The 24,954-nt window shown below is 47.3% G+C and overlaps 1 protein-coding gene across 10 annotated transcripts in view; it reads right to left on the bottom strand.

The window, feature by feature from the left end:
- Window positions 1-23,463, bottom strand: part of HDAC6 (histone deacetylase 6) — a 129,768-nt gene extending 106,305 nt beyond the window's left edge. The window contains exons 1-6 of one of the 10 annotated variants that reach the window (XM_030193921.1): window positions 23,425-23,463; window positions 16,758-16,914; window positions 15,077-15,190; window positions 14,441-14,526; window positions 3,643-3,727; window positions 3,296-3,336 (exon numbers count right to left, since the gene is read on the bottom strand). In XM_030193921.1, the coding sequence (XP_030049781.1) occupies window positions 3,296-3,336; window positions 3,643-3,727; window positions 14,441-14,526; window positions 15,077-15,190; window positions 16,758-16,862 (431 nt within the window). In that variant the 5' untranslated portion in view covers window positions 16,863-16,914; window positions 23,425-23,463. The other 9 variants (XM_030193920.1, XM_030193916.1, XM_030193918.1 and 6 more) reach the window with 9 other exon arrangements.
- Between the last annotated feature and the right edge of the window lie 1,491 nt (window positions 23,464-24,954).

Consider the following 24,954-nt stretch of genomic DNA (forward strand, 5'->3'; position numbering starts at 1 on the left):
AGACACTGGGACCGACATGATCAGAAAAACAAAGTCACCAGACAACAAAGGTAGAAAAAATAATTTTATTTTCATTTTAGTGTTTAGAATATGTCCAATTTGAGAATTTACATCTGCTGTCTTATTTTGTAGTGGATATACTGGAGCTGTAACATCTTACAGAAATTATTTATAATGAAAACATTCAAGTTATTTTTTTCTCCTATACTGGTATAATATTTTCAACGATGATGCTTGTTTATATGCGCCATGGTTGGTATAAGGGGTGTAGCTATCATAGGGGCAGAGCCATATGTGATGGCCCCACCCATAATGAGTACCAGTACCTTTTTTCCTACAAAAAAAGCACTGAGGTCAACCAAGTCTGATAGCTGGCGCACCAGAGATCCGAGATTGAAACCAAATGTTCCTTTGTATTAGCATTAAGTCACACAACATTGGCTTTTTATCAGGTAAACTGGATTCTTGCAACTGGGAAGAAAGCAGATTTATATTTTGCCACCAAAACATTGTCAATCTTAATATATAAATATGAGCATAATATCAAAGTGGCGGAGACTGAAAGGATGTGGGCATCAATTTGAATATTAAATCTACTGTGTAAAATTAGCCATACTCATAAGTTTCTCATCTATAAAATAGTTTTTTTGCCCTAATGTGGAACTTAATGATCAGTACTCTAGTATACTTTTTACAAAATCATTTGACCATAAACCCTGTTTAATTCCGACATTCTTTGTCAGAGTTTTTGTCTCCTATTTCGCTATGGATATGATGACAGAAGGGAAGAACTACTTGCAAACATATCTGACAGAAATATGTGACTGTCTCTTGGAAAAGGCGACTACAGTAGCAGATCCAAAATGTTGATAATGGCCAATTTTTCATGTCATGGGTCCATAAGCAGTCTGCAAAAGTTACACGTTTGAACATCTGCAACTCATTTTTTTCACACAAAAAGGATGGGGTTTGGACTGTTGTATTAAATTATCTGCTCTAACAGAATTCATTAAAATCTTATTTTTTGTTCCTGGTGACTTTAGTCACCTTTTCTCAGAGACGGTCACATGTGAGCCTGGCGAAGACTTTCAATTTCACATCAACAGGCATAACATGAACGTAATGCTGATGGATAATGACGAAGTGGTGCAGGTGTTCATAGAAGGCGCAAAGTTGAAATGCATAGACCAATTTGTATATCTGAGAAGTGCAAAAGCTAAAGATGGTGACTGTAGCAAGATAATTCAAAGGAGGATCAAATAGCGAGTAGTGCTTTTTCTGAGACTGACCACAATGTGGAATAGCAAGAACACTGACATAATAACCAAACTGTGAATACTAAATGTATGCACGATGACTACATTGCTATACACTTGAGTCTTGGAATATAAAGAGGCAGACACTGTGAAGTTAAACACGTTTTAAATGAAGTGTTACAGGAAAATACGAAGTTAGAGGAACATGGTGAGCAACATAAGAGATCTGAGAGGATTTGGAAAAGTAATGGCTGTGGACACGATCAAAGAAAACTGGTCATGTTTGGGTGCATCTATAGGATGGAAGATGACCAACTGATCACAAAAAAAAAAGTGATGCTTGAAACATTCAAATGAGTGATGAAAAAGAAAAGAAGATGGCCGAATGAGATCCATGGACAGAACATCCAAAATGCAGTAAGCATGACTCAGGGCAGGAAAAGACATTGGGTAAGGTAGTCCTTATCCACCCTCTGGTTCCGACGATCCACAAGGACTAAGGTGTGTGATGCCGATGCCGCCCTACTTAACATGAACAAGCTTGATTTAAAGGCAGGACACCTTTCAGAAAAGAAACTATATTATAATCTTCCATATTTAGTTTTGTATCCAGCATTACCCCTAGATTTTTCATTCAAGTAACTGCTGGGCTTTTATACAGTGTACTATACAAAGAGAAAAGCAGAGAATTTTTTCTGATCGCACTATATTAAGGTGTCAAAGTACTACTGACAAGTTATTTTTTTTTAAATAGTTTGTAGTGCTTTATATTAATATATTGAAGCTCTTTTTACTCTCTTTTTGATTGGCCATTTTGGAAACCTACACGTCTAAATTGTCCCAATTAGGTACAGAGCCTGCAATTATTTGTCACTGTGTATTGGGGGGGGGGGGGGGGGGGGAACACTGGGGGTTAAAGGGGTGAGCTTCCTTAATCCCTCCTTTAAAGCACTTTTACAAACCTACATGTCCCCAGGAGCAAGTGTAAGCCCTGATGATCTTGGAGATGACAAGAGGTGCATTCTCCTTGTAAAATGGGGAATATGCATGTATTTTTTGGCCCTGCTCTGGTCCCGTTCAAAACCACACACTTTTACCATATGAACGTATTGCAGATCTGAATGTGTAAAGCCCATCTTTCTAAAATCAGGTTTTTTAAGTATATCCGAGATACATGTGTAAATGACTATGTGTAAATTAAGGCCTGACTGAACCCAGGATCTTTGGTTTCTGCCAAAAATGAATCTGTGACCGAAATTGGTAGCTCAATTTTGGCAAAAACTGCCCGCCCTCCCCCTGGATTAAAAAAAAAAAAAAAAAAAACCCTTTCCAATGACAACACCCCCTCCCCCTGGTGCACTGCTCCATTCCAAATGGCTGCTGAGGGAAGCCCCAGCAGCCATTTTGCTATCGGAACCAACACAGGCAGGAGCAGGATCTATAACCGTGCTGGTTCCAATCGGAAAATGGCTGCCATGACCTCCCACAGCAGTCTCACGAGGCTCAGCAGCCATTGGGTAGGAATGAGTGAATCCTTTTCCTGCACCCGAAGAGGCTACTAGACCACCAGGGCAGTTAGTAAGGTAGGCCCAGGGAGGGCTTGCAGGTGGGACACAGGCATTTTCGGCCAAAACCCTAACCCGAATTTCAGGTTTGTTTCAATGTCGAAACCAAAATTCGGTCGGCCTCTAATGTAAAAATTATGAATAGGGCTTCCAAAATAAGGACCTAAAACAAAACAGGGAAAGACCAACAGAGAGACAATGGAAACTAGAAGAGAAATGTAGCAAACTGTAGACAATGCACATGCAGAAAGTCTGAGTCTGTGTGACCGTACAGTTCTGAAGTAGTGCATCCTTTAACTAAGGCTTTAATTTGCTGTAACTCCAAGAAGAAAAAAAAAATCATGCAAGTAGCACCTAGCAGAATTAAAAACAGGCAATAGGATTAGGAGCAGAAGCGGAGACCTCCACTGCCTGAGGCTGAGGTGTCAGAGCTTAGCTGGAGCACAACTTGAGTAGGAAGGCAAAGTCACTTACCTGTGTACCAGCAGAATTTCCTCATCAGATGCTGCACGAGCCTAAGGAAGGAAGTTACAGGGTCATTAACTGATAATATTACAGATATATTATGAAAATAATAGGACCCTCCCAGCTTAGAAGGAAATATCAAGAGGGAGGGGCCTCAGAAAGAGGAGACAAAAGATGGAAAAGGAGACTATGGGGTTCATTATGGAACTTCGTAAGTCTAAGTGCTTTGAAAATATGCCTCTAAGAAAAGCCTAAGTAATAGACAGGGAGCAGGTAGATGCTGAGAATCATCTGTATCAAGGCACAATGTTTCAGCAGGGGCTCCTGGTATGAGGAAAAGGGGGTCCAAGCACTACCTGTATGAGGACACAGCGCTCCAGTAGCCCATAATGAGTCAGCTTCTCCCTCACCGCAGCAAGTCGATCTGGAGATTCCGGGAAACTACAGAAGAGATGAGAAGAGCCAACAATCACCAGGGAGAGTTTTAGGATGCATATAACAGAGAATCTGAGTCTCTCCACCTCTCTCTGTATTGGTTGGACTGTCTGCATGTGTGCTGCCCAAGTAACACAAATCATCAAGTACAGAATGAAATACCAAAAAGCAAATTCCCACCCAGGTCCTGGTTACAGTCAGTATTGTATCTAATCACGTTACATTTTTGGCCTGATGGCAGGATATGATATTGGGGAAAATTGGTCTCATCTGCTAATTTTGTTTCATCGAGTCCCACTAGACCACTCAGGTTTTGCCCCCTACCAGCAGATGGAGACAGACAAGCTCTGCCTTATATGGACACTATGCAGACTGTAGCTCCCTGGTATTTCTGTAACAAAGCCACCTCATACCTCCCCCAAATCCCCTCGAGTTTGGAATTGGGGGGGGGGGGGGGGAATTCATGCCCATCCTCCACGCCTAAAGGATCCACCTTTAGGGGAAGGAGAATCAAGAGTAACTGTAACAAACTTATCAGCCTACGGTCTACCAAAACTGTCACAGAAACTGCTGCCAAACTCATCACCTCCTTTTCATCTGAAACCGAAGCTGAAAATTCAATCTTAGTTGCATGAATGTGAACTACTGAGGGTCGCTGGGGATTGTTGGAGCTTGCAGTGGAGTGGAAGAGTAGCTTTTTGGTTACAGCACCAGGCTTGATATCCAGGGCTGCCTGGGTCAAATTCCACTGCTGCTCCTTGTGATCTTGGTTGTCACTTAACTCCATTGCCTCAGGTACAAAATTAAATTGTGAACCTTCCAGGGACAGGGAAATAGCTACTGTACCTTAATATAACTCACCTTGAGCTACTACTCAAAAAGGTGTGAGAAAGAACAAATAAATCCTTCTGCTAAACCCACGGTATCCAACCAGAATATACTTTAAGGACCCTGTTTATTAAGGTGCACTAGCATTTTTAGCGTGCGCTAACGCTAGAGACACCCATAGGAATATGGGCGTCTCTAGAATTAGCACACAGTTTAGTAAACAGGGCTCTAAATAATTAAGCAAAATAGTCTCCACACACATGGACTGCAGCTAATGAAACCAAACTAAAACCCACAATGCTTTCACAGTGGTTGGCTTTGCCACACTCAACGTGACAACTAACATTGTAACTCCACAGAAGGTAACTGCTAAGGAGCTTATCCCAAATTAAATCCCTGCTAAAATTTTGTATCAAAAACAATTATTTGGAACACTCTAAACTATAGTGCAAGATCATAACTGCGTTACTTGTAATCACAGTACAAAAAACAAAACCAAACAAAAAACATAAAAAAAATAAATAAATAAAAGGTAGCCCCTCTCCTCCCCCAGGACTAGCTCGCTCACATTCCTTGGCAGTCTAGTGATGTTGTGGTAGCCATTTTGAGGGCAGAGCCAGAATGGGCAGGAATAACAGAGAATCTCTCCTGCCCAAACTACACCCCTAGACCACCAAGGATTGTAAGATAGGAGTGGGGGGTGGCAGGGCAGCTCCTGTTCAGGGGAAGGAAGACAAACAAACAACTTCACTGGCTTCCAGTAAAATTTCAGATACAATTCAAAATCCTAATCCTTACTCATAAGATTTTACATACAGCTAGCCCCCTTACTTATCAGCAATTATTCCATATACGCCTAATCGAATACTTCAATCATTGGACTCTAAAAGCTTGTTTTTGCCTTCGCCCAAGGCTGCACGTCATGAAACTACCAGGACAGCAGCTTTTTTACTTTCTAGCACCTTGGCTTTGGAATAATCTACCTTTAGACATAAGAGCTGAACTTTCATTTCCACGTTTTAAAACTCTTCTTAAAACTCATTTTTTAAATGTAGCCTTTAATGACTCTTCGGATTGAGCAGTTACCATTGTATTCTGCAAGATGGTGTAGAGTTGGCTTACCTAGATGAAAAACTTTCTCTGTTTGTAGTATGATTGGGATTCTTGAAGAATGTGTCTTTCCTGTTATATAATAGAGTTCTTTTCTTATTGCATATTTTTCATTGTAATTTTGGAAACTGCTTTGACCTTCCTAGGAAAGGTGGTATATATTAAGTATTTATTAAACATTAAATGGGACAAAGCACAAATTTTCGGCTCCACCAAAAAACAAAACAAAAACATATGGTAATTTTCGGTCGAAGCTGAAAACATGGCTGAAATCAAAACCAGGCAGGAAAGGGAAAAATTATGTATCATACCTGATAATTTTCTTTCCATTAATCATAGCTGATCAATCCATAGACTGGTGGGTTGTGACCATCTACCAGCAGGTGGAGATAGAGAGCAAAGCTTTTGCCTCCCTATATGTGGTCATGTGCTGCCGGAAACTCCTCAGTATGTCGATATCAAAGCTCCATCCGCAGGACTCAGCACTTAGAGAATTACACCCACAAAGGGACACTCTGCCCAGCTCACCACCGCCGAAACGGGGGAGGGGAATTAACCCAGCTCATCCCCACACAAGTGGGGGAGGGGAATCCGTCCAGCTCATCCCCGCGGAGCAGGGGAGGGACACCACCCCGCCGATGCGGGGGGATCTGGCTTATCCTGCAACCGCAACCGCGGGAGGAGCTGACTGACCCTAACACCGCCGAAGCGGGAGGGGTACAAAGCTGCCCTACAGCCGCACGAAGCGGGAGGGAGCGCCGGCAGAATTTATGTCTCAATCCAGCCCCGTAAAACGGAGGGGAGAGGAATGCAGCAGCTCACTGTAACACAAACTCGTCTCAACTCTTGAAGAATCCAATTGAAAAAACTTGAACACGAAGTCCTCCTGAACAGGAACTGAAGACTAAACTTGACCTGAAATGCAACCAGAATATAAACAGTACAGATATCTGGGAGGGGCTATGGATTGATCAGCTATGATTAATGGAAAGAAAATTATCAGGTATGATACATAATTTTACCTTCCATATCATCATGCTGATCAATCCATAGACTGGTGGGATGTACCGAAGCAGTACTCACCCAGGGCGGGACATAGAAATCCCTGACCGCAACACTGAAGCTCCAAACCGGGCCTCCGCCCGAGCAGCCACAGACAAGCGGTAATGCCTGGAGAAGGTATGGGCCGATGCCCAAGTTGCCACCCTGCAAATCTCTTCCAAGGAGACGGACCCGGCCTCTGCCATCGAGGCCGCCTGAGCTCTAGTGGAGTGAGCCTTCAGCTAGATAGGCGGCACCTTCCCCACGGCCACATAAGCCGCTGCAATGGCTTCCTTGACCCATCTTGCCACTGTAGGCTTAGCAGCCTGCAGACCCTTACGAGGACCTGCAAACAGGACAAACAGATGATCCGATTTCCGGAAATCATTGGTCACTTCCAAGTATCTGATGATGACTCGTCTCACATCCAGATATTTGAGAGCAGAGAATTCCTCTGGGTAGTCCTCCCTACGAAAGGAAGGGAGACAGAGCTGCTGATTCACATGGAAGCGAGAAACAATCTTGGGCAGGAAGGAAGGCACTGTGCGAATAGTCACTCCTGCCTCAGTGAACTGCAGAAAGGCTCTCGACATGAGAGTGCCTGGAGCTCGGAAACTCTTCTGGCTGAAGTGATAGCCACAAAAAAGACTGCTTTCAACGTCAGGTCTTTCAGAGATGCCCTCGACAAGGGTTCAAAAGGCGGCTTCTGCAAGGCTCTTAGCACCAGGTTGAGATTCCACGCAGGCACCACTGAGCGCAGAGGAGGGCGCAGGTGATTAACTCCCTTGAGAAAACGTACCACATCTGGCTGCGAAGCCAGGGAAGCACCCTTCAGGCGGCCCCTGAAGCAAGCCAGAGCCGCTACCTGGACTTTAAGGGAACTGAGCGACAGGCCTTTCTCCAGACCTTCTTGCAGGAACGCCAACACTGAAGAAATTGGAGCAGTGAAGGGAGAAAGTGAGCCTGCTTCATACCATGCTGCAAAGGTACGCCAAACCCTGGCGTAAGCAGTAGAAGTAGAGCGCTTCCTCGCTCTCAGCATAGTGGCGATGACCTTGTCTGAGAAGCCCTTCTTCCTCAGACGCTGCCGCTCAATAGCCAGGCCGTAAGACCAAAGGGGGAGGGATCCTCCATCACCACGGGACCCTGATGCAACAGGCCCTGCTCCACTGGCAGCCGCAGAGGGTCGTCCACTGAGAACCTGATCAAGTCCGCATACCAGGGACGTCTGGGCCAGTCCGGACCCACCAGGATTATCCGGCCCGGATGCTTTGCCACCCGGTCTAGTACCCTGCCCAACATGGGCCAGGGCGGGAACACATAGAGAAGCTCGTGTCGGCCACTGTTGGAGAAGAGCATCTACTCCCAGAGATCGAGGGTCCCGTCCTCTGCTGAAAAAGCGCGGCACTTGGCAATTGGCCGATGACGCCATCAGATCTAGGCTCGGCTGGCCCCAGCGCTTCGTGATGTCCAAGAACGCCTGAGCCGATAACTGCCACTCTCCCGGGATCCAAGGTATGGCGACTGAGAAAGTCCGCCTTGACATTCATGACTCCGGCAATGTGGGCCGCTGACAGCTGTTCCAGGTTCGCTTCTGCCCACTGGCATAGATTCATGGCTTCCTTGGCTAGAGGGGCGCTCTTGGTACCTCCCTGGCGGTTGACATAGGCCACAGCCGTGGCATTGTCCGACAGGACCCGTACTGGCTTCAACGCCAGTACCGGGATGAACTCCAAAAGCGCCAACCGAATGGCTCTGAGTTCCAGGAGGTTGATAGACCACTTTGCCTCTGCAGGAGACCAGAGCCCCTACGCTGTCCTTCCCATGCAGTGGGCTCCCCAGCCCGTCAAAGAGGCGTCCGTCGTGACGACAATCCACTCCGGGGTTAAAAGAGGCATCCCTGCAGACAACTTGTCTGTCTTCAGCCACCAGCTCAGCGCCTTGCGCACTGCTGGGTCCAAGGGAAGGCGCACAGCATAATCCTCCGACACCGGAGTCCAGCGCTGCAGCAGAGAGTGTTGTAGTGGTCTCATATGAGCCCTGGCCCAGGGCACTACTTCCATCATGGCCGTCATAGAGCCCAACAGCTGCACATAGTCCCAAGCCCGAAGCGGAGAGGCTACTAGGAACTGGTCCACCTGAGCCTGAAGTTTGACAATCCGATTGTCTGGCAGGAACACTCTGCCCACTTGGGTGTCGAATCGAACTCCCAGATACTCCAGGGACTGAGTCGGGCGCAGCTGGCTTTTCTCCCAGTTGATGATCCACCCCAGGGAGCTCAAAAGAGCAATCACCCGGTCCACAGCTTTGCCGCACTCTGCATAAGAGGGGGCTCGGATCAACTAGTCGTCCAGATAAGGATGGACTTGTACTCCTTCCTTTCGCAGGAAGGCCGCAATGACCACCATTACTTTGGAGAAGGTCCGCGGAGCAGTAGCCAACCCGAACGGGAGGGCTCTGAAATGGAAGTGTCGGCCCAGGACTGCAAAACGCAGAAAGCGTTGATGAGGAGGCCAGATGGGAATATGCAAGTACGCTTCCTTGATGTCCAAGGATGCCAGGAACTCTCCTGCCTTCACTGCCGCTATAACAGAGCAGAGAGTCTCCATGCGAAAGTGCCGAACTTTCAAGGCCCGATTGACCCCTTTAAGGTCGAGGATAGGCCGTACAGAACCTCCTTTCTTTGGTACCACAAAGTAAACGGAGTAACGTCCCTTGCCAAGCTGATTTTCTGGCACCAGAACGACCGCACCCAGGCGGATCAGATTGTCCAAGGTCTGCTGCACTGCCACAGCTTTGACCGGAGACTTGCAGGGAGAGTACAAACCCGTCTCTTAAGGGTCGGCAGAACTCTAGCTTGTAGCCGTCTCTGATGACTTCCAGCACCCAAGCGTCTGAAGTTACCCTGGTCCACTCGCCCAGAAACGAGGACAGGCGTCCTGCAATCTGCACTGGGCCATGGACCAGGACCCCGTCATTGGGTACGAGACCCTGGGGGAGGACCGGAGGGCGCACCTCCGGGACGGCGGTCTCTGCGAAAGGAATGTTGCTTGGGGGAGAAGTTCCTCTTGAAGGAAGAGGGGGCAGAGGAGCCCGACGGGCTTCCTGAAACCGTCCTCTGGAGTTACCGGGGCGAGCACTGGCCCGAGCCCTGACCTCTGGTAACCTCTTGCCCTTAGATGTGCCGAGATCGGTCACAATTTTGTCCAGCTCGACCCCAAAGAGCAGCTTGCCTTTAAAAGGCAACTTAGCCAGGCGGGACTTAGAGGCGTGGTCAGCAGACCAATGTTTCAGCCAAAGCCAGCGCCGCGCAGAGATTGTCTGAGCCATACCTTTAGCCGAGGCTCTCAAGACATCATACAGTAAGTATGCCAAATAAGCCAAGCCCGATTCCAGGGCCGGCCAATCAGCCCTCAAGGAAGGATCCGAGGGGGAAGCCCGCTGCACAATCGTCAGGCACGCCCTGGCCACATAGGAGCCGCAAACTGAGGCCTGCAAACTTAAGGCAGCCGCCTCTTAAGGCCGCCTCCAATCTTCTGTCTTGGGCATCTTTTAGGGCCGTGCCACCTTCCACCGGCAACACCATTTTCTTAGTCACCGCAGTGATTAAAGAATCCACGGTAGGCCAAAGAAAGGCCTCCCGTTCACTTTCAGGCAAAGGATAGAGGCGGGACATAGCCCTAGCCACTTTGAGGCTCGCTTCCGGGACATCCATTGAGCCGAAATTAAGGTGTGCATGGCATCATGCACGTGGAAGGTTCTAGGCGGGCGCTTCGTCCCCAGCATAATGGCGGAGCCAACAGGGGCTGAGGGAGAGACGTCCTCTGGAGAGGAAATCTTCAAAATGCTCATGGCCTGCACTAACAGGTTGGGCAAATCCTCTGAGCAAAAGATCCGCGCTGCAGAGGGGTCATCCGCTCCATCTGAGCGGGAATCCGTCTCCTCCAAGGAATCCCCAAAGGACCGTTGGGAGAACTCAGATACGCTGCCCTCATCTACATCAGAGGAAACAGAGTCCTCTAAGGCCTGGGAATCCACCCGAGGGCGTTTACTTCCGGGGGCCTCAACCCCTTTATCGGACAAGGGAGAAGGGGCAGCGTTTTGCATAAGGAAGGCCTGATGCAGCAGCAAAATAAACTCGGGGGAGAAACCCCCCAGACTATGCACTTCAGCAGCCTGGGCCACAGCCCTAGACGCACCCTCAACCGGCGCTCGCAAGAGCGGGGGAGAAACATGCTGCGCATCCAAGATGGCGTCCGGCGCGACACTCCGCGAAGGAGCCGCGCGGGAAGAATGGCGCTTAACTTTAGCCGCTTTTTTGCCGTCGCCCAAATCAAGGTCGGCCATGGCATTAACGTCTCCCAGCTCAAGGGCAGCCCAAGAAGAAGCCGTCCGAGCAGCGTGGCCGGCCAAGATGGCGGAGGCGAGCGGCGGGGGATGGGCGTTTATGGCGGGGAAAAACCGCCGCACCGGAGGAAGACCCGGGACACTGACCGGCCTCCGAACTGACACCCAACAAGGGCGAATCAGACTTTAAGACCCCCGCATCCCCGCTAGAAGCGCACACGCGGTCCGGGGAGCGATTCTTCGCGCCCTCGCCCTCCGACGCCATAGGCCACGTGGAGATCGATCGGGGAACCCCCTGCCCGCTATAAAAAGGTAAAAATTACCTGCTTCTCGCTCCGAGCTGTAACGACCTGGTTGTCCCAGTGAGTAGCTGCAATAAACGTTAAATAAACGTCGAAATAAACGCCTTTAAGGACGTCCAAATTTTTTTTTTTTTTTTTTTTAACGGAGCCAGCGGGAGGGGGGAGAAAAGGAGGGACCTGGCGCCACCAGGTTTGCACTTGCTCAAGAAGAGCCCTCAACCCCAGGTACTCAACAAAACCTAAAAATTAGGCTTGGAGACCTAGCCAGAGCTGCTGCTGTGTGTGACCAACACCTGCTGAGATAGAGAACATACTGAGGAGTTTCCGGCAGCACATGACCACATACAGGGAGGCAAAAGCTTTGCTCTCTATCTCCACCTGCTGGTAGATGGACACAACCCACCAGTCTATGGATTGATCAGCATGATGATATGGAAAGGAAGTAGCCTAATGTTTAGTGCAGCTGGCTCAAAACTCTGGTTTGATTCCCACTGCAACTCCTTGTGACTCTGGGCAAGTCACTTAACCCTTCATTGACCCAGGTACAAAAACTTACGATTGTGAGTCCACTAGCGACAGGGAAAGTACTTATATATAATACATATAAATCACTTTCACTGAAATACAGAAAGGCGATACCTGTATATTTAAAAAACAAAAATTCACTTTGGGCCAGTTTCGGTGCTGTAATCGAAACCAAAATTCAGTCAGCCTCTACAGCAGACCAGCCCAACCCCCCCCCCCACCCCCCCCCCCCCAAAAAAAACAAATGCAATGGAAAGGATCCTGGACTAGTCTCATAGGACTCAAGGAAAGAAAATTAACAAATAAGATCGTTCACCAGACTAGTCTAGACATATAGAATGTAACAAAGCATCCCTTACTTTGGGAGGATCCCCGAAATGCTGGTCGGTGCTCTCCCTTGTCAGAATATCTAAACAGTAATGTCTCAAGAATGCATGCAAAGACAAGCATGTGGCTGCTACAAAAAGTTCTGCTGGAAAAATGGGGTGCAATTTGGCCTACGTCATCACCTGGGACCTGGTCCTTTAGGGAATAAACCCTCTGCTTCAATATAACTCATGTATCACAGAACCTAATCTGACCAAGCCTGTAGTGTTGGTATGTGATGTCATATGGAAGTTGTGACAGCACAAGCTAGGGGTAATGACAGTAGTCTATCCATGTCCCAGTGTGGAAGAATACAGACAATCCTGGATAAGGACTAGTGTTTATGAAACCCCAGGCCACTTAGAGCCCCAACTTTTGGAGATGCGAGAGCGATTCCTGTTGTTGGGCTTAGCCACAAGAAAAGGGCTCCAGTCAATCACCCAATATGGTGCTGTTGAGATGTGAAGGATATTACTGATAAACTGTATAGAGATGCAAATGCAAAAGCAGAGGTCAGATTTGGAATGATTCAGCATCTTAAATCACCAACATCTTCAACAACAACGACAATAACAAGGAGAAGTCAAGCATGCCAGAGATCAAGGGTGGGGAACCACCTTATTTTCTCACCTCAAGGCATCACCTCCTACATTGTCATACCCTGCAAATTCCAACTGTCGGGGGGGGGGGGGGGGGGGGAGACTACCAATATACAAAGGTCATATATTTTAAGTCCTGTGATAACAATTACGGCTGGGTTGTTAGGTGGCTTTTTCCAGTATGGAGTATATATTATAGTCATCTGATTCCTCTTCATTTTACTGTCTTAGGAAAAAGTGTCAGGGTTCTTAGAATGGTCATAAAAATCTTTATTTCTGTTTGCACTTTATCTGTGTTGCTTTGCTGAATAAACATCACTTTTTAAATATACTTCTAACAGTCTGTTATTTCTATCAGTGGCTAGTAAAGGGTGAACTTGGGGCCTATTTTGGTGTGCCCTAACCTTGTATGTAATCTTTTCACATCAGTTGTGCTCCCCTCACAGTAGAATGGGCTCTCAAGCCATACGTGGCCCTTCAGGAGATAAGCCAAAGACACTGCCTCTTTGCACCACCATGCAACACTGAGGCCATTTTTCCCTTATTTAGTCCCACAAATAGAACAAAAAAGTGATCAGGCTTCCAAATAATGCATCAAACTATGTAAAGCTCCTGAAAATTTCTCTACAGTCCTCCTTCCAAAAGGAGAGAAAGAAGACAACCTGATCGACATGAAAGGCTGAGACCAGCTTAGGCAAGAAAGTTGGAAGTAATACAGATAAAACCCCCTGATTCTGTAAAATAAAGGAAAGGTTCCCTAAAGGAGAGCACTCTGAAATTCAGCTAGCCAATTAGCTACCAGAATGTAGCCTTAATTGTAAGGGCTCAAAGAGAAGAGCAGAGTGAATGCAGGACCAAGTTCAAGTCCTAAGCCAGAACCATCAACCACAATGAAGGATGCAGTTGTGACACTCTTCAAAAAAGAAAAAAACGAAACCCAAAAATACAAGCATTACCAGGATGAGCTGGTAATGAGGTGCCTTGCAGCCAATCCCCACAGCACACCAAAGCTGCAACCTGCACTCTTAGAGCGCTCACAACCAAGCCCTTAAGGCCCTCCTTATAGGAAAAACAGAAGCCTGAAACAGAGAGATACCCTGTTATTTTCTCTTGACAAGCCATGGAGGAAAGACAAAGCGGGACCTGGACACCTGTGAATGCTACTCCCAATGACAAAAGACCATTCTTCAACTCGTCCCCAGGTGCACCACCAGCCTTAAACACTAGAAACCACATGGGTTGACCATTTGTTAGAGACAGAGTAGGGGTGGTAAAACCCATATGCCTAGATAGAAAGCAGCATCCTTATCATCCGTCCGACCTCTCTCTCTCTCTCAACACTTTTTTCATCCACCATCCAATAATTCTCTTGCACAGCCAACAGTGCATACACAAACTTTTTAAAAGCACAAACCTAGCAAACTGTCCTTGGACATTTTCTCACTTTGGGACCTTGATCAAAGTTACACCCCTCTTCAGCCTAGATCAACACTCTAAGTTTCCCATGGAAAAGATATTGTGCCCATTCAATCTACCTGTTGTTCATTCAATGCCCTGAAGAAAAAAATCACAAGGTGCGGACTATTAAAAAGGTTACTTACTCCTTGTCCCAGAGACAATAGAAGTCCTCTAGATTTTCATCACACACCAGAGCTGTAGCTTTGACGGTGGCTTTCAAGTTCAGATCCTAGAGGATGAGAAAAAAAAAGGCACAGGTGTCAATATAGTAATTCAAATTTTGCTTAAAAATTAACAACAGCAGTACTAATTTCAGGGCCACAGCAATTATACACGCACATATAAAGTGTTATAACTTGAATGTACAGCCCAGTCTAGAATTAATTTGCAGAACAGCGTTTGTTTTCAATGCCAAGGCTAAAAAAAAAAAAATGATCTCCAATCTCTCTATAACACATCACAAAAGGCCTGAAGTAGACTTGAGGCAAAGAAAAATGGTGATAGGGGGATGGGGAAGAGAAGAGGATTGGCTCAAGATAAATACAGATTTCAGGGGCTATCAAAGGAATTTTCCACACTTTTAGGGCTTCTGCAGTGCAGAACTGGATAGAGAAGCACAGTCCATTTCGGTCTTTTTTTTTGGGGGGGGGGGGATGGAAGTGAGAAGAATTGAGTTTGCTCTTCCCCATGACACAGATGGTTAGGAAAATATTAACAGAGGGGATCTTGTAACTGCAGCTTAGATTTAATGTATACAAAGTGTTGACACAAGCACTTACCAGGCCTTTGAGTTGTGAGACCATGTCTTCCTCCACGCTCTTGTTTAACTTCATTTTGCCCTTTTTCTTTACTTCCTGCAGGGACTGCTGCTGAACTCCCTTTCGTCCTCCTTTCTGCCTCTCCTCAGCATGGACAGGAAATCAGCATCAAAATCCAAAGGGAAGAAAAAAAGAATAAAATGAAAATGAAGGAAGACAGCATCCAACTCTGACAACATGAAAACACGATTGTTACTAATGATGCCTGCTCTCTGGACCAACTCTATCCTATTAATATCCTTTTGAAGGTGAAGTCTCCAGAACTTTACACGGTTCTCTAAATTAAGTCTCAATAAGACCTTTATGTAAGTCTCAATCACCTCCTTTTTCCTCCTGGCCATTTCTCTCCCTATGCACCCAAGCATCCTTCTAGCTTTTGCCACTGCCTTTTCCACCTATTTCGCCATCTTAAGATTATATGATCACAAAACAAAAACTTATTTTTAAGAATTACCAGTCTTCTGCTCCTTGCCTTGACTCGTCTGTTTTTGTGAACTTTGTGCCCAGGTCAGTGTTTGTGCTTAAGAACAGTTAGCTGATCCACCCTCCTATCTCTCCCCTGCTAAAGCAGAGTGAGTCCAGGGTGTTATTCAGCATAAACAGTTCCAAAGAATCTAAAATAAGAGTCTCCATGCAACAATGATCTCTTTAGATGACGCCTGCATGTGAATCCCAGCTCACATCAAACTGCAACTTTCAGCAGAAAGTTACTGCAGAAAGGAAACAAACTGGGGATAATGTTATAAACTCTCTATTATGTAAAAAGGCTTTTATAAAATTACTACAGGATTATGCAATGTGCCTGTGGGTGTGACCTGAGGCAGAGTCAAGTACGCAGGTTCTTTTATAAAATACACACACTTTATATCTGCTCCCCTGATTTCTGATGATTTATCTCCAGTATTTTATAAAAGACGCATAGGCACCTCTACGTCTTTATAAAACAAGCGCCTTATCCTCCAAACCTAGGCAACCTGTTTGAAAATTACCCTCATTATGACATTCTACATGTTTTCACTCGCTAGTTGGCATGCTGGGTCAACAGCAGGTTCTAAAGTTGCCCACCAACTGTATAAGGATGTAGTTTTCACTCTTTGCCTGCTGCCACTCTGCAGTAACTTGAGTGAGAAAAGTGATGTGATGTGTAACCAGTACATTGAGACAGGCACAAGCTGGGACCCACAGAGTCAAAACACACAAGCATCATCAGAGGAATCACTGCTCCACGGGGATTTTTGTTCCAGCATATAGATTTCAAAGGTTCAGCCATAACCCTTATTCCCTGTTGAGTGGCTGATATCTTCATACAAACTTGGACTAATTAATTACATACCCAATTTTTCATATGACAACTCTGATCCACAACAGACTTGGAATGGACTCAGCTGCCTCAGCATCTGGCAAATCCCTCTTACTCACTGTCTGGAGCATCATATGCTCCATGATTAGACGTTCTCTGGGATGAGTACATTTTCTTTGTAAGAGTCTAACCAGTTAATTTGTTTTGTGAATACCTAGCAACTGTCTTATTCCTGTTAAACAGTAACTGGCACAATGTGACCCAGGGACTGCCTCTCTCCCATCATCTCTCTGCCTTCCCTTGGGTCACTCTCCTTCCAACATGAATGAAGCTCTCCTGTACCGATGCAGAGGTGGTGTCAGTGGCAGCACTCTCAGCTGGAAAAGAAGGAGATCGGGAAGATGAGCGGAGATTTCGGCGCTCCATGTGATCCTGGGGTGAGGCCATTTTCTGAGCCGGACTTTAGACTCTTGTACTGAAGGGCAGGGAAGTGGGCTTCCTGCAAGTGTGCAGAGACAGCAAAAATGAAAATGGATTAGCAAAGAGTGGGAGGAACGAAAAATTAAAGGCATTGCTAAGAAATAATAAAAAAAAAACAACTAAAAACTTATAGATGGCTCCTTCCCAAGCTCAGGACAGTACTCAAACCTAATCTCCTGGCATGGGAGAGGATCATGTCACAGAAGAGGAAGGGATTGCTATAAACAGCAAAAAATATATACAAAATAAATTAAACTTTAAGCTATTCTTAACCACTCCCACTTCTACCATAGCGCTTTTAAGTTCTCTGGGGACGGGGCCAAGCCACCCAGTGAGCAGGCTCCTGAAACACAGACTTTTCTCAGCTTTTTGAGATATCTGGTTCTTGAACTGCAGATTTCTTTAAAAAGATGCTGGTGTGACGAGTCCTACTAAACACCAAGAATTAAGCTCAAAACACAAAGTTCACTAGAAGTATAGAAGATCTGTTTCTCAGATAAAGCACTGAGCATAACATAGTGTATAAATCTATACAAAAAAAATAAGTGTTGATGCTATTATACTGAAAGAAGGATATTCAAGAATACCTCCATCTGTTTTGAAGAGTTGAAAAAAGATGAAAAATCCTGTGGTGAAAAGATTAATGTGTTTCCGGATGTTTCCAGGGCAACACAGCTAAGGTGTAAGGCTTCTTTTTTAGCCTGAAGCCTCAAGTGGTTGCCCTGGGAGCGCTTTTCTTTCTTAAATACCCCTGTAAATGTATCATCACGTACCAAGGGAAGGAGTATATTTTGGGGGGAATTTAAGCAGTTAGAAAAATTTTCTTAAGGGTTATGGAAAATGATTGTATTAGACAAGTGTTTAACCTAATGCTGTTTTGATTTTCCTTATTGCTATTGTTGTTAACTTTGTGGTAGCTCTCCTCTCTTGGGGCCCTGTTTACTAAGCTGCGCAGAGGCACGCTAACACTAGAGACACTCATTATATTCCTACAGGTGTCTCTAGTGTTAGCGCGTGCTAATTTTAAACACAAGCTAAAAAGTTTGCGTGCCTACTGCATGGCTTAGTAAACTGGGTCCTTGATGTAGGCTACAGGGCTGTAAATGAGGATTATGTGTGATTTTTGTTTACTTGGAATTCCCTTCCTTTTCTGCGTGTATTTGAAAATCTCTCTATATAAAACGCACCTCCAACGTTCAAATGAAGCCTCACTTACCCAACGTTCCAAAAGTGAAGGGGGTGAGATCGCTTTGTGTCTGCCCCGCCCACGCGTCAAACTTGACGTCGAGGGCGGAGCGTCAGGGAAGGAGGCGGCGCTCCTGACGTCTCTAGCCTTCCCTTCGCTGTGTTCCGCCTTCTTCTGACGTCAAGGATGACGTCAGAAGAAGGCGGAACACAGCAAAGGGAAGGCTAGAGACGTCGGGAGCGCCGCCTCCTTCCCTGACGCTGCGCTGCCGGAACCGCCACGGAGGTAAATTTAAAAAGAAAAAAAAAACAAAAAGAGATGTTGGGGGGGGAGAGAAGAGGGTGCGCAGTAAAGTTGAACAATGGGAGCGGGAGGGCAGGGGAGAAACGACAGCATGGATGCGAAGGGGGGGGGGGAGAAAAGGCCGGGCCAGGCTGGGACATGGGAGAGAGAGGAGCATGGATGTGAGGGGGGGGGGGGGGCATGGAAGGGAGACAGGGGAATTGCTGGAAAAGGATGAATGGAGGGGCAGGGGACAGAGGAGCATGGATGGGCATGGATTGGGATGGCAGGGCTCAGGGAGAGAGGGGAATTGCTGGAAAGGGATGAATGGAGGGGGCAGGGGACATAGGAGCATGGATGGCCATGGATTGGGAGGGCAGGGCTCAGGGAGAGAGGGGAATTGCTGGAAAGGGATGAATGGAGGGGGCAGGGGACAGAGGAGCATGGATGGGCATGGATTGGGAGGGCAGAGCTCAGGAGAGAGGGAATTGCTGGATAGGGATGAATGGAGGGGGCAGGTGACAGAGTAGCATGGATGGGAGGGCAGGGGCTCAGGGAGAGAGGGGAATTGCTGGAAAAGAATGAATGGAGGGGGCAGGGGACAGATGGGCATGGATTGGGAGGGCAGGGCTCACACTCTCTCTCATATACAATGTCTTTCTGACTCACACTCTCACACACTCTGTCTCACACTGTATCACATTCACTCTCTATGTGCCACACAGTCACTCACACACTTGCTTGGTCTCATATACTCACTCTCACAGAGAATCTGTGTCTCACACACACTCTCTCTCTCGCACACACACACTCTCTCTCACACTGTGTCTCACATACACACTTGCACACACTCTCATTCTCACACACACACACTCTCACAAACTCACACCCAGACTCACTCTCTCTCTCACACAGTCACTCTCACATACACTCTCCCAAACATACACACTCCGAGGAAAACCTTGCTAGCGCCCGTTTCATTTGTGTCAGAAACGGGCCTTTTTTACTAGTAATTAATAAAAAAAATGAATACCTCCTATCAAACACTAATGTGGTGTTCTCCTCACTCTTTCAGCCTTCTATTCAAAGGGAAATGTTTATGAGATGACCATGTGCACACCCCTTAACTTTTCTATTTGATCTGATCAACACACAATTTTAAGGTTATGTCATGATGAACGTGAAGATTCTGAATGAAGTAGGATTTGGAACCATGCTCCAGGAAAACATCTATGTCTCAACAAGAAAATCTAGTTCAGGTTTTGTCCTAATGCAAATATAAACCTGCTGCTTTGACTTTGTAAGACTGTCAAAAGCAAAGATACCGGACGCCGAAAACCCCTCGACAAGATCTGCCATCTCGCCCTGTACCTTCCACTCTCCTCCTTATCCGCGATCAAGCATTTCACACCTCACCCCCGGTGAAACTCAAACCTGAAGTCGCTTACCAACAATCTCAGATTTCCTTCTCCGGTACCCCGTTCCACTATGACAGAGCTCTCTCCTTCTAAGGCATCCCGCCTAACCGGAAACAGGAAGTTGCGTCAGAGGAGCGTGGGACGCCAAAGAACAGGGTAAAGAGATTTAATGACAGGACAGGAGCCGGCATGAGCCTATCTTGCCCTTTAACTGGGCTGAAGGCAGTGGGCGGAGCTTGCCACCATATTAGCCAGATCAAAATAATTGCTATCGCTATTGAAAACAATACTCCCGAGGGGATGGTGGGGTTGGGAAGTTTGAGGGGGTCTATGAAGGAGGGTTATATTCAGAATGTATTTGTCAGTGCTCCAGAGCTTGCTTTGTTATTTGCAATGCTGCTATAGGCCTGTATCTTTTCTTTTTATATATATTTATTATTGTCATCTAGTTGTTATGTGGGTTGCAAAAGTGACTTTTCTATATTGACTAGTAAAAAAGGCCCGTTTCTGACACAAATGAAACGGGCGCTAGCAAGGTTTTCCTCGGGAGTGTGTATGTTTGGGAGAGTGTATGTGAGAGTGACTGTGTGAGAGACAGAGTGAAAGTGTGAGTGTGTGTGTGAGAGAGAGAGAGTGAGTCTGGGTGTGAGTGTGTTTGTGAGAGTGTGTGTGTGTGAGAATGAGAGTGTGTGCAAGTGTGTATGTGAGACACAGTGTGAGAGTGTGTGTGTGTGTGTGTGTGCGAGAGAGAGAGTGTGTGTGAGACACAGATTCTCTGTGAGAGTGAGTGTATGAGACTAAGCGAGTGTGTGAGTGACTGTGTGGCACAGAGAGTGAATGTGATACATTGTGAGACAGAGTGTGTGAGAGTGAGTCAGAAAGACATTGTATATGAGAGAGTGTGAGCCTTGCCCTCCCAATCCATGCCCATCTGTCCCCTGCCCCCTCCATTCATCCTTTTCCAGCAATTCCCCTCTCTCCCTGAGCCCTGCCCTCCCAATCCATGCCCATCCATGCTCCTGTCACCTGCCCCCTCCATTCATCCTTATACAGCAATTCCCCTCTCTCTCTGAGCCCTGCCCTACAATCCATATCCATCCATGCCCATCTGTCCCCTCCATTCATCCCTATCCAGCAATTCCCCTCTCTCCCTGAGCCCTGCCCTCCCAATCCATGCCCATCCATGCTCCTGTCACCTGCCCCCTCCATTCATCCCTATCCAGCAATTCCCCTCTCTCCCTGAGGCCTGTCCTGCAATCCATATCCATCCATGCCCATCTGTCCCCTCCATTCATCCCTATCCAGCAATTCCCCTCTCTCCCTGCCCTCCCAATCCATGCTCCTCTGTTCCCTGCCCCCTCCATTCATCCATTTCCAGCAATTCCCCTCTCTCCCTGAGCCCTGCCATCTCAATCCATGCTTCTCTGTCCCCTGCCCCCTCCATTCATCCTTTTCCAGCAATTCCCCTCTCTCCCTTCCATGATCCCCCCTCGCATCCATGCTCTTCTGTCTCCCATGTCCCAGCCTGTCCCGCATAGGCGTAGTTTGACTGTTTCATTTGGGGGGGAAAGGATGGGGCGGAGCATATTAGCATATTCATTTGCCCTGTCCCTACCCTTCCTGGAGTTTCAGTATCTGCCCTCAATGTGTCCCTCACCCCAATCTTCATCCTGTTATTCCTGGTTTTTTTTTTGCTAATTCTCCCCTCTTCCAGACATTGTATATGAGAGAGAGAGTGTGAGCCTTGCCCTCCCAATCCATGCCCATCCATGCTCCTCTGTCACCTGCCCCCTCCATTCATCCTTATACAGCAATTCCCCTCTCTCTCTGAGCCCTGCCCTACAATCCATATCCATCCATGCCCATCTGTCCCTCCATTCATCCCTATCCAGCAATTCCCCTCTCTCCCTGAGGCCTGTCCTGCAATCCATATCCATCCATGCCCATCTGTCCCCTCCATTCATCCCTATCCAGCAATTCCCCTCTCTCCCTGAGCCCTGCCCTCCCAATCCATGCTCCTCTGTTCCCTGCCCCTCCATTCATCCATTTCCAGCAATTCCCCTCTCTCCCTGTTCCAGCCTGTCCCGCATAGGCGTAGTTTGACTGTTTCATTTGGGGGGGAAAGGATGGGGCGGAGCATATTAGCATATTCATTTGCCCTGTCCCTACCCTTCCTGGAGTTTCAGTATCTGCCCTCAATGTGTCCCTCACCCCAATCTTCATCCTGTTATTCCTGTTTTTTTTTTTTTGCTAATTCTCCCCTCTTCCAGCACCCTCTCTTTCTATTTCTTCCCTTCTATACAGCACCCTCTCTCCCTATTTTCACTCCTCTGACCAGTATATTCTCTTTTTCTCAACCTCTTCTGTCCAGCATATCTTCCTTCCCTTACTTCAATCCAGCATCCCTCCATGTCCCCTTCCCCATTATATCATTATTTCTCCTATGTCCAGCATATCCCCTCTTTGTCCCCATCCCCGTACAATGTCTAGCACCCTCCCATCATTTTCTTACGCCCCATTTCCAGCATCTCCCCTGTCCTCTTACCCACCCTATGTCCTGCATCTTCCAATATCCCTTTTTCCCTCCCAGCATTGTCCCTGTATGCCCTTATCCCCTCTCTGTCCAGCATTGTCCCTTTATGTCCCTGTCTCTATGCTCCCTCAATGACCAGAATCTCGCTTTTCTCTTCCCTTCCTCCTACCATCCATTCTCCCTTCTTCCCTCCTACCAGCTAATCCACATCTAACAATCCCTTCCCCCCCCAATCCATCACCTCTTCCTCTCTGTTCATCACCCCCCCCCCCCCCAAAAAAAAAAAAAATATCCAGCACAGCAGACCTGCACCTCTCTCCCTCCATCCTGTAGATCCTCCTCCTGCCACCATTCACCCCTACCCACATGGTTCCATCACCTCGCTCCTCCCAAAGGTGCAGCTGAACAGTACCTCCATTTTTCTCCTTTTCTCACCTCCCCCCAATCCCGGTTCCAGCGTCTCTCCCTTTTCCTTCCTCCTCACTCACTTGCATTGATCGCTGCCGGTAGCGGCACTGCAGCCAGCCAGCAATAACAGCAGTCTGCTTCGGACTTCCCTGCTACACGTCCCGCCTCCTCTGGTACAACTTCCTGTTCCGCATAGGCGGGACGTGTAGCAGGGAAGGCTGAGGCTCCGAGGCAGACTGTTGTAATCGCTGCAGCGCTGCTACCAACAGCCCCTGGTACCGAAGTTGAAGCGGCGAACGGACGGCCAGCAGTAGTAAAGGCAGCAAGCAGCAGACAGGCTCGACTCCGCTTCTCTGCCCTCTCTGCTTCCCGCCCGAAAGGAAATGACATCAGAGGAAGGCGGGATGCGAGAGGGCAGAGAAGCGGAGTCGAGCCTGTCTGCTGCTTGCTGCCTGTACTACTGCTGGCCCCCGTTCGCCGCTGCGGGTCGTCGTCGTCGTCGTCGTCGTCGTTTGGGGGGGGCAATGCCCCCCCCCCCATGCTGTCCCGCCCTCTTCTTCCCCCCCCCCCCCCCCCCCCCCCCCCCCCCCCCCCCTTCGCATCCTTGCTGTCGTTTCTCCTCTGCCCTCCCGCTCCCATTGTTCAACTGCCCACCCTCTTCTCTCCCCCAACATCCCTTTTTTTTTTTTTTTTTTAATTTACCTCCGTGGCGGCGGTTCCGGCAGCGCAGCGTTAGGGAAGGAGGCGGTGCTCCCGACGTCTAGCGCCTTCCCTTCGCTGTGTTCCGCCTTCTTCTGACGTCATCCTTGACGATGACGTCAGAAGAAGGCGGAACACAGCGAAGGGAAGGCTAGAGACGTCGGGAGCGCCGCCTCCTTCCCTGATGCTGCGCTGTTTGTTTGTTTTTTTCCGCCCTCGACGTCATGACGTTTGACGCGAGGGCGGGGCAGAGACGGCTGGCAGCCTGGCTGGCTTCACACCACGAATCCACGAACCCTTCAAGTAATGTTTGAGTGACTTCAGAACGTTGTCTTCAGAACGTTCACGGTGCGTTTTATTATATTAGAAGCAGATTAGATGAGGAAACCCAAAGAGTTGAAAGATGGATTGTCATCTGCAGTGCTTGGAGGACTATTTGTGGAGTGTGACCAACAAATAGCCAGTTATCTAGATATGGAGAATTGATGTGACCTTGCTGACGAAGGTGAGCTATTGCTGGTATATTACACATTTTGTGAAAACTCGGGATGCAGAAGTGAAACCGAATGGGAGAACCTTGTACTGATAATGAACATTTTGCACAGTGAAACAAAGGTACTGACACGAATCTACCCCACCAGACTTGGCAAATGCATTTACAGTATTATGTAAGCCACATTGAGCCTGCAAATATGTGGCAAAATGCGGGATACAAATGTAACAACTAAATAAATAAATCTGGATTATTGGGATATGCCGATAAGCATCCTTGAGGTCCAAGGACACTAACCAAATTCCTCGTTGCCAGAACGACAATGTTCGTCAGAGTGCACGTGCTGAATTTTTCTTTTTTGATGAATTTGTTGAGTATCCTGAGATCTAGGATAGCTTGAAACCCCTCCAACTTTTTTGGTATTAGGAAGTATCTGGAATAGAATCTGATTCCTTTTTGTTCTGGAGGTACCAATTCGATTGCTTGTGCTTGCAACAATCTGTTCACTTCCAGTTGCAGCAGGAGTGAATAAGCAGTTTGGTTTCCGCATGCTGACGGAACATGTGTTGGTGGATAATGATGAAATTTATTCGATAACCCTGTTCTATCACTTGCAGCACCCATGAGTTGGTTGTTATAATCTTCCAAGCATTGCAGAAATTTGACAAATGACCTCCTTCTCTGCGCATATCCAGCAGATAGCCAAGACCTGTCGCTTCTTTCTCTACAACATCAGCAAAATTCGCCCCTTCCTTTCTGAGCACACCACACGAACACTCGTCCACTCTCTCATTACCTGTCGCCTTGACTACTGCAACCTACTCCTCACTGGCCTCCCACTTAGCCATCTATCCCCCCTTCAATCCATTCAGAATGCTGCTGCTCGTCTTATCTTCCATCAGAACCGACATGCCCATATCACCCCTCTCCTCAAGTCACTCCACTGGCTCCCGATCAGGTACCGCATACAGTTCAAGCTTCTCCTACTTACCTGCAAATGCACTCGATCTGCAGCCCCTCACTACCTCTCTACCCTCATC

Source organism: Microcaecilia unicolor, chromosome 2, assembly GCF_901765095.1.
Source record: "Microcaecilia unicolor chromosome 2, aMicUni1.1, whole genome shotgun sequence".
Taxonomy (NCBI): Eukaryota; Metazoa; Chordata; class Amphibia; order Gymnophiona; family Siphonopidae; genus Microcaecilia; species Microcaecilia unicolor.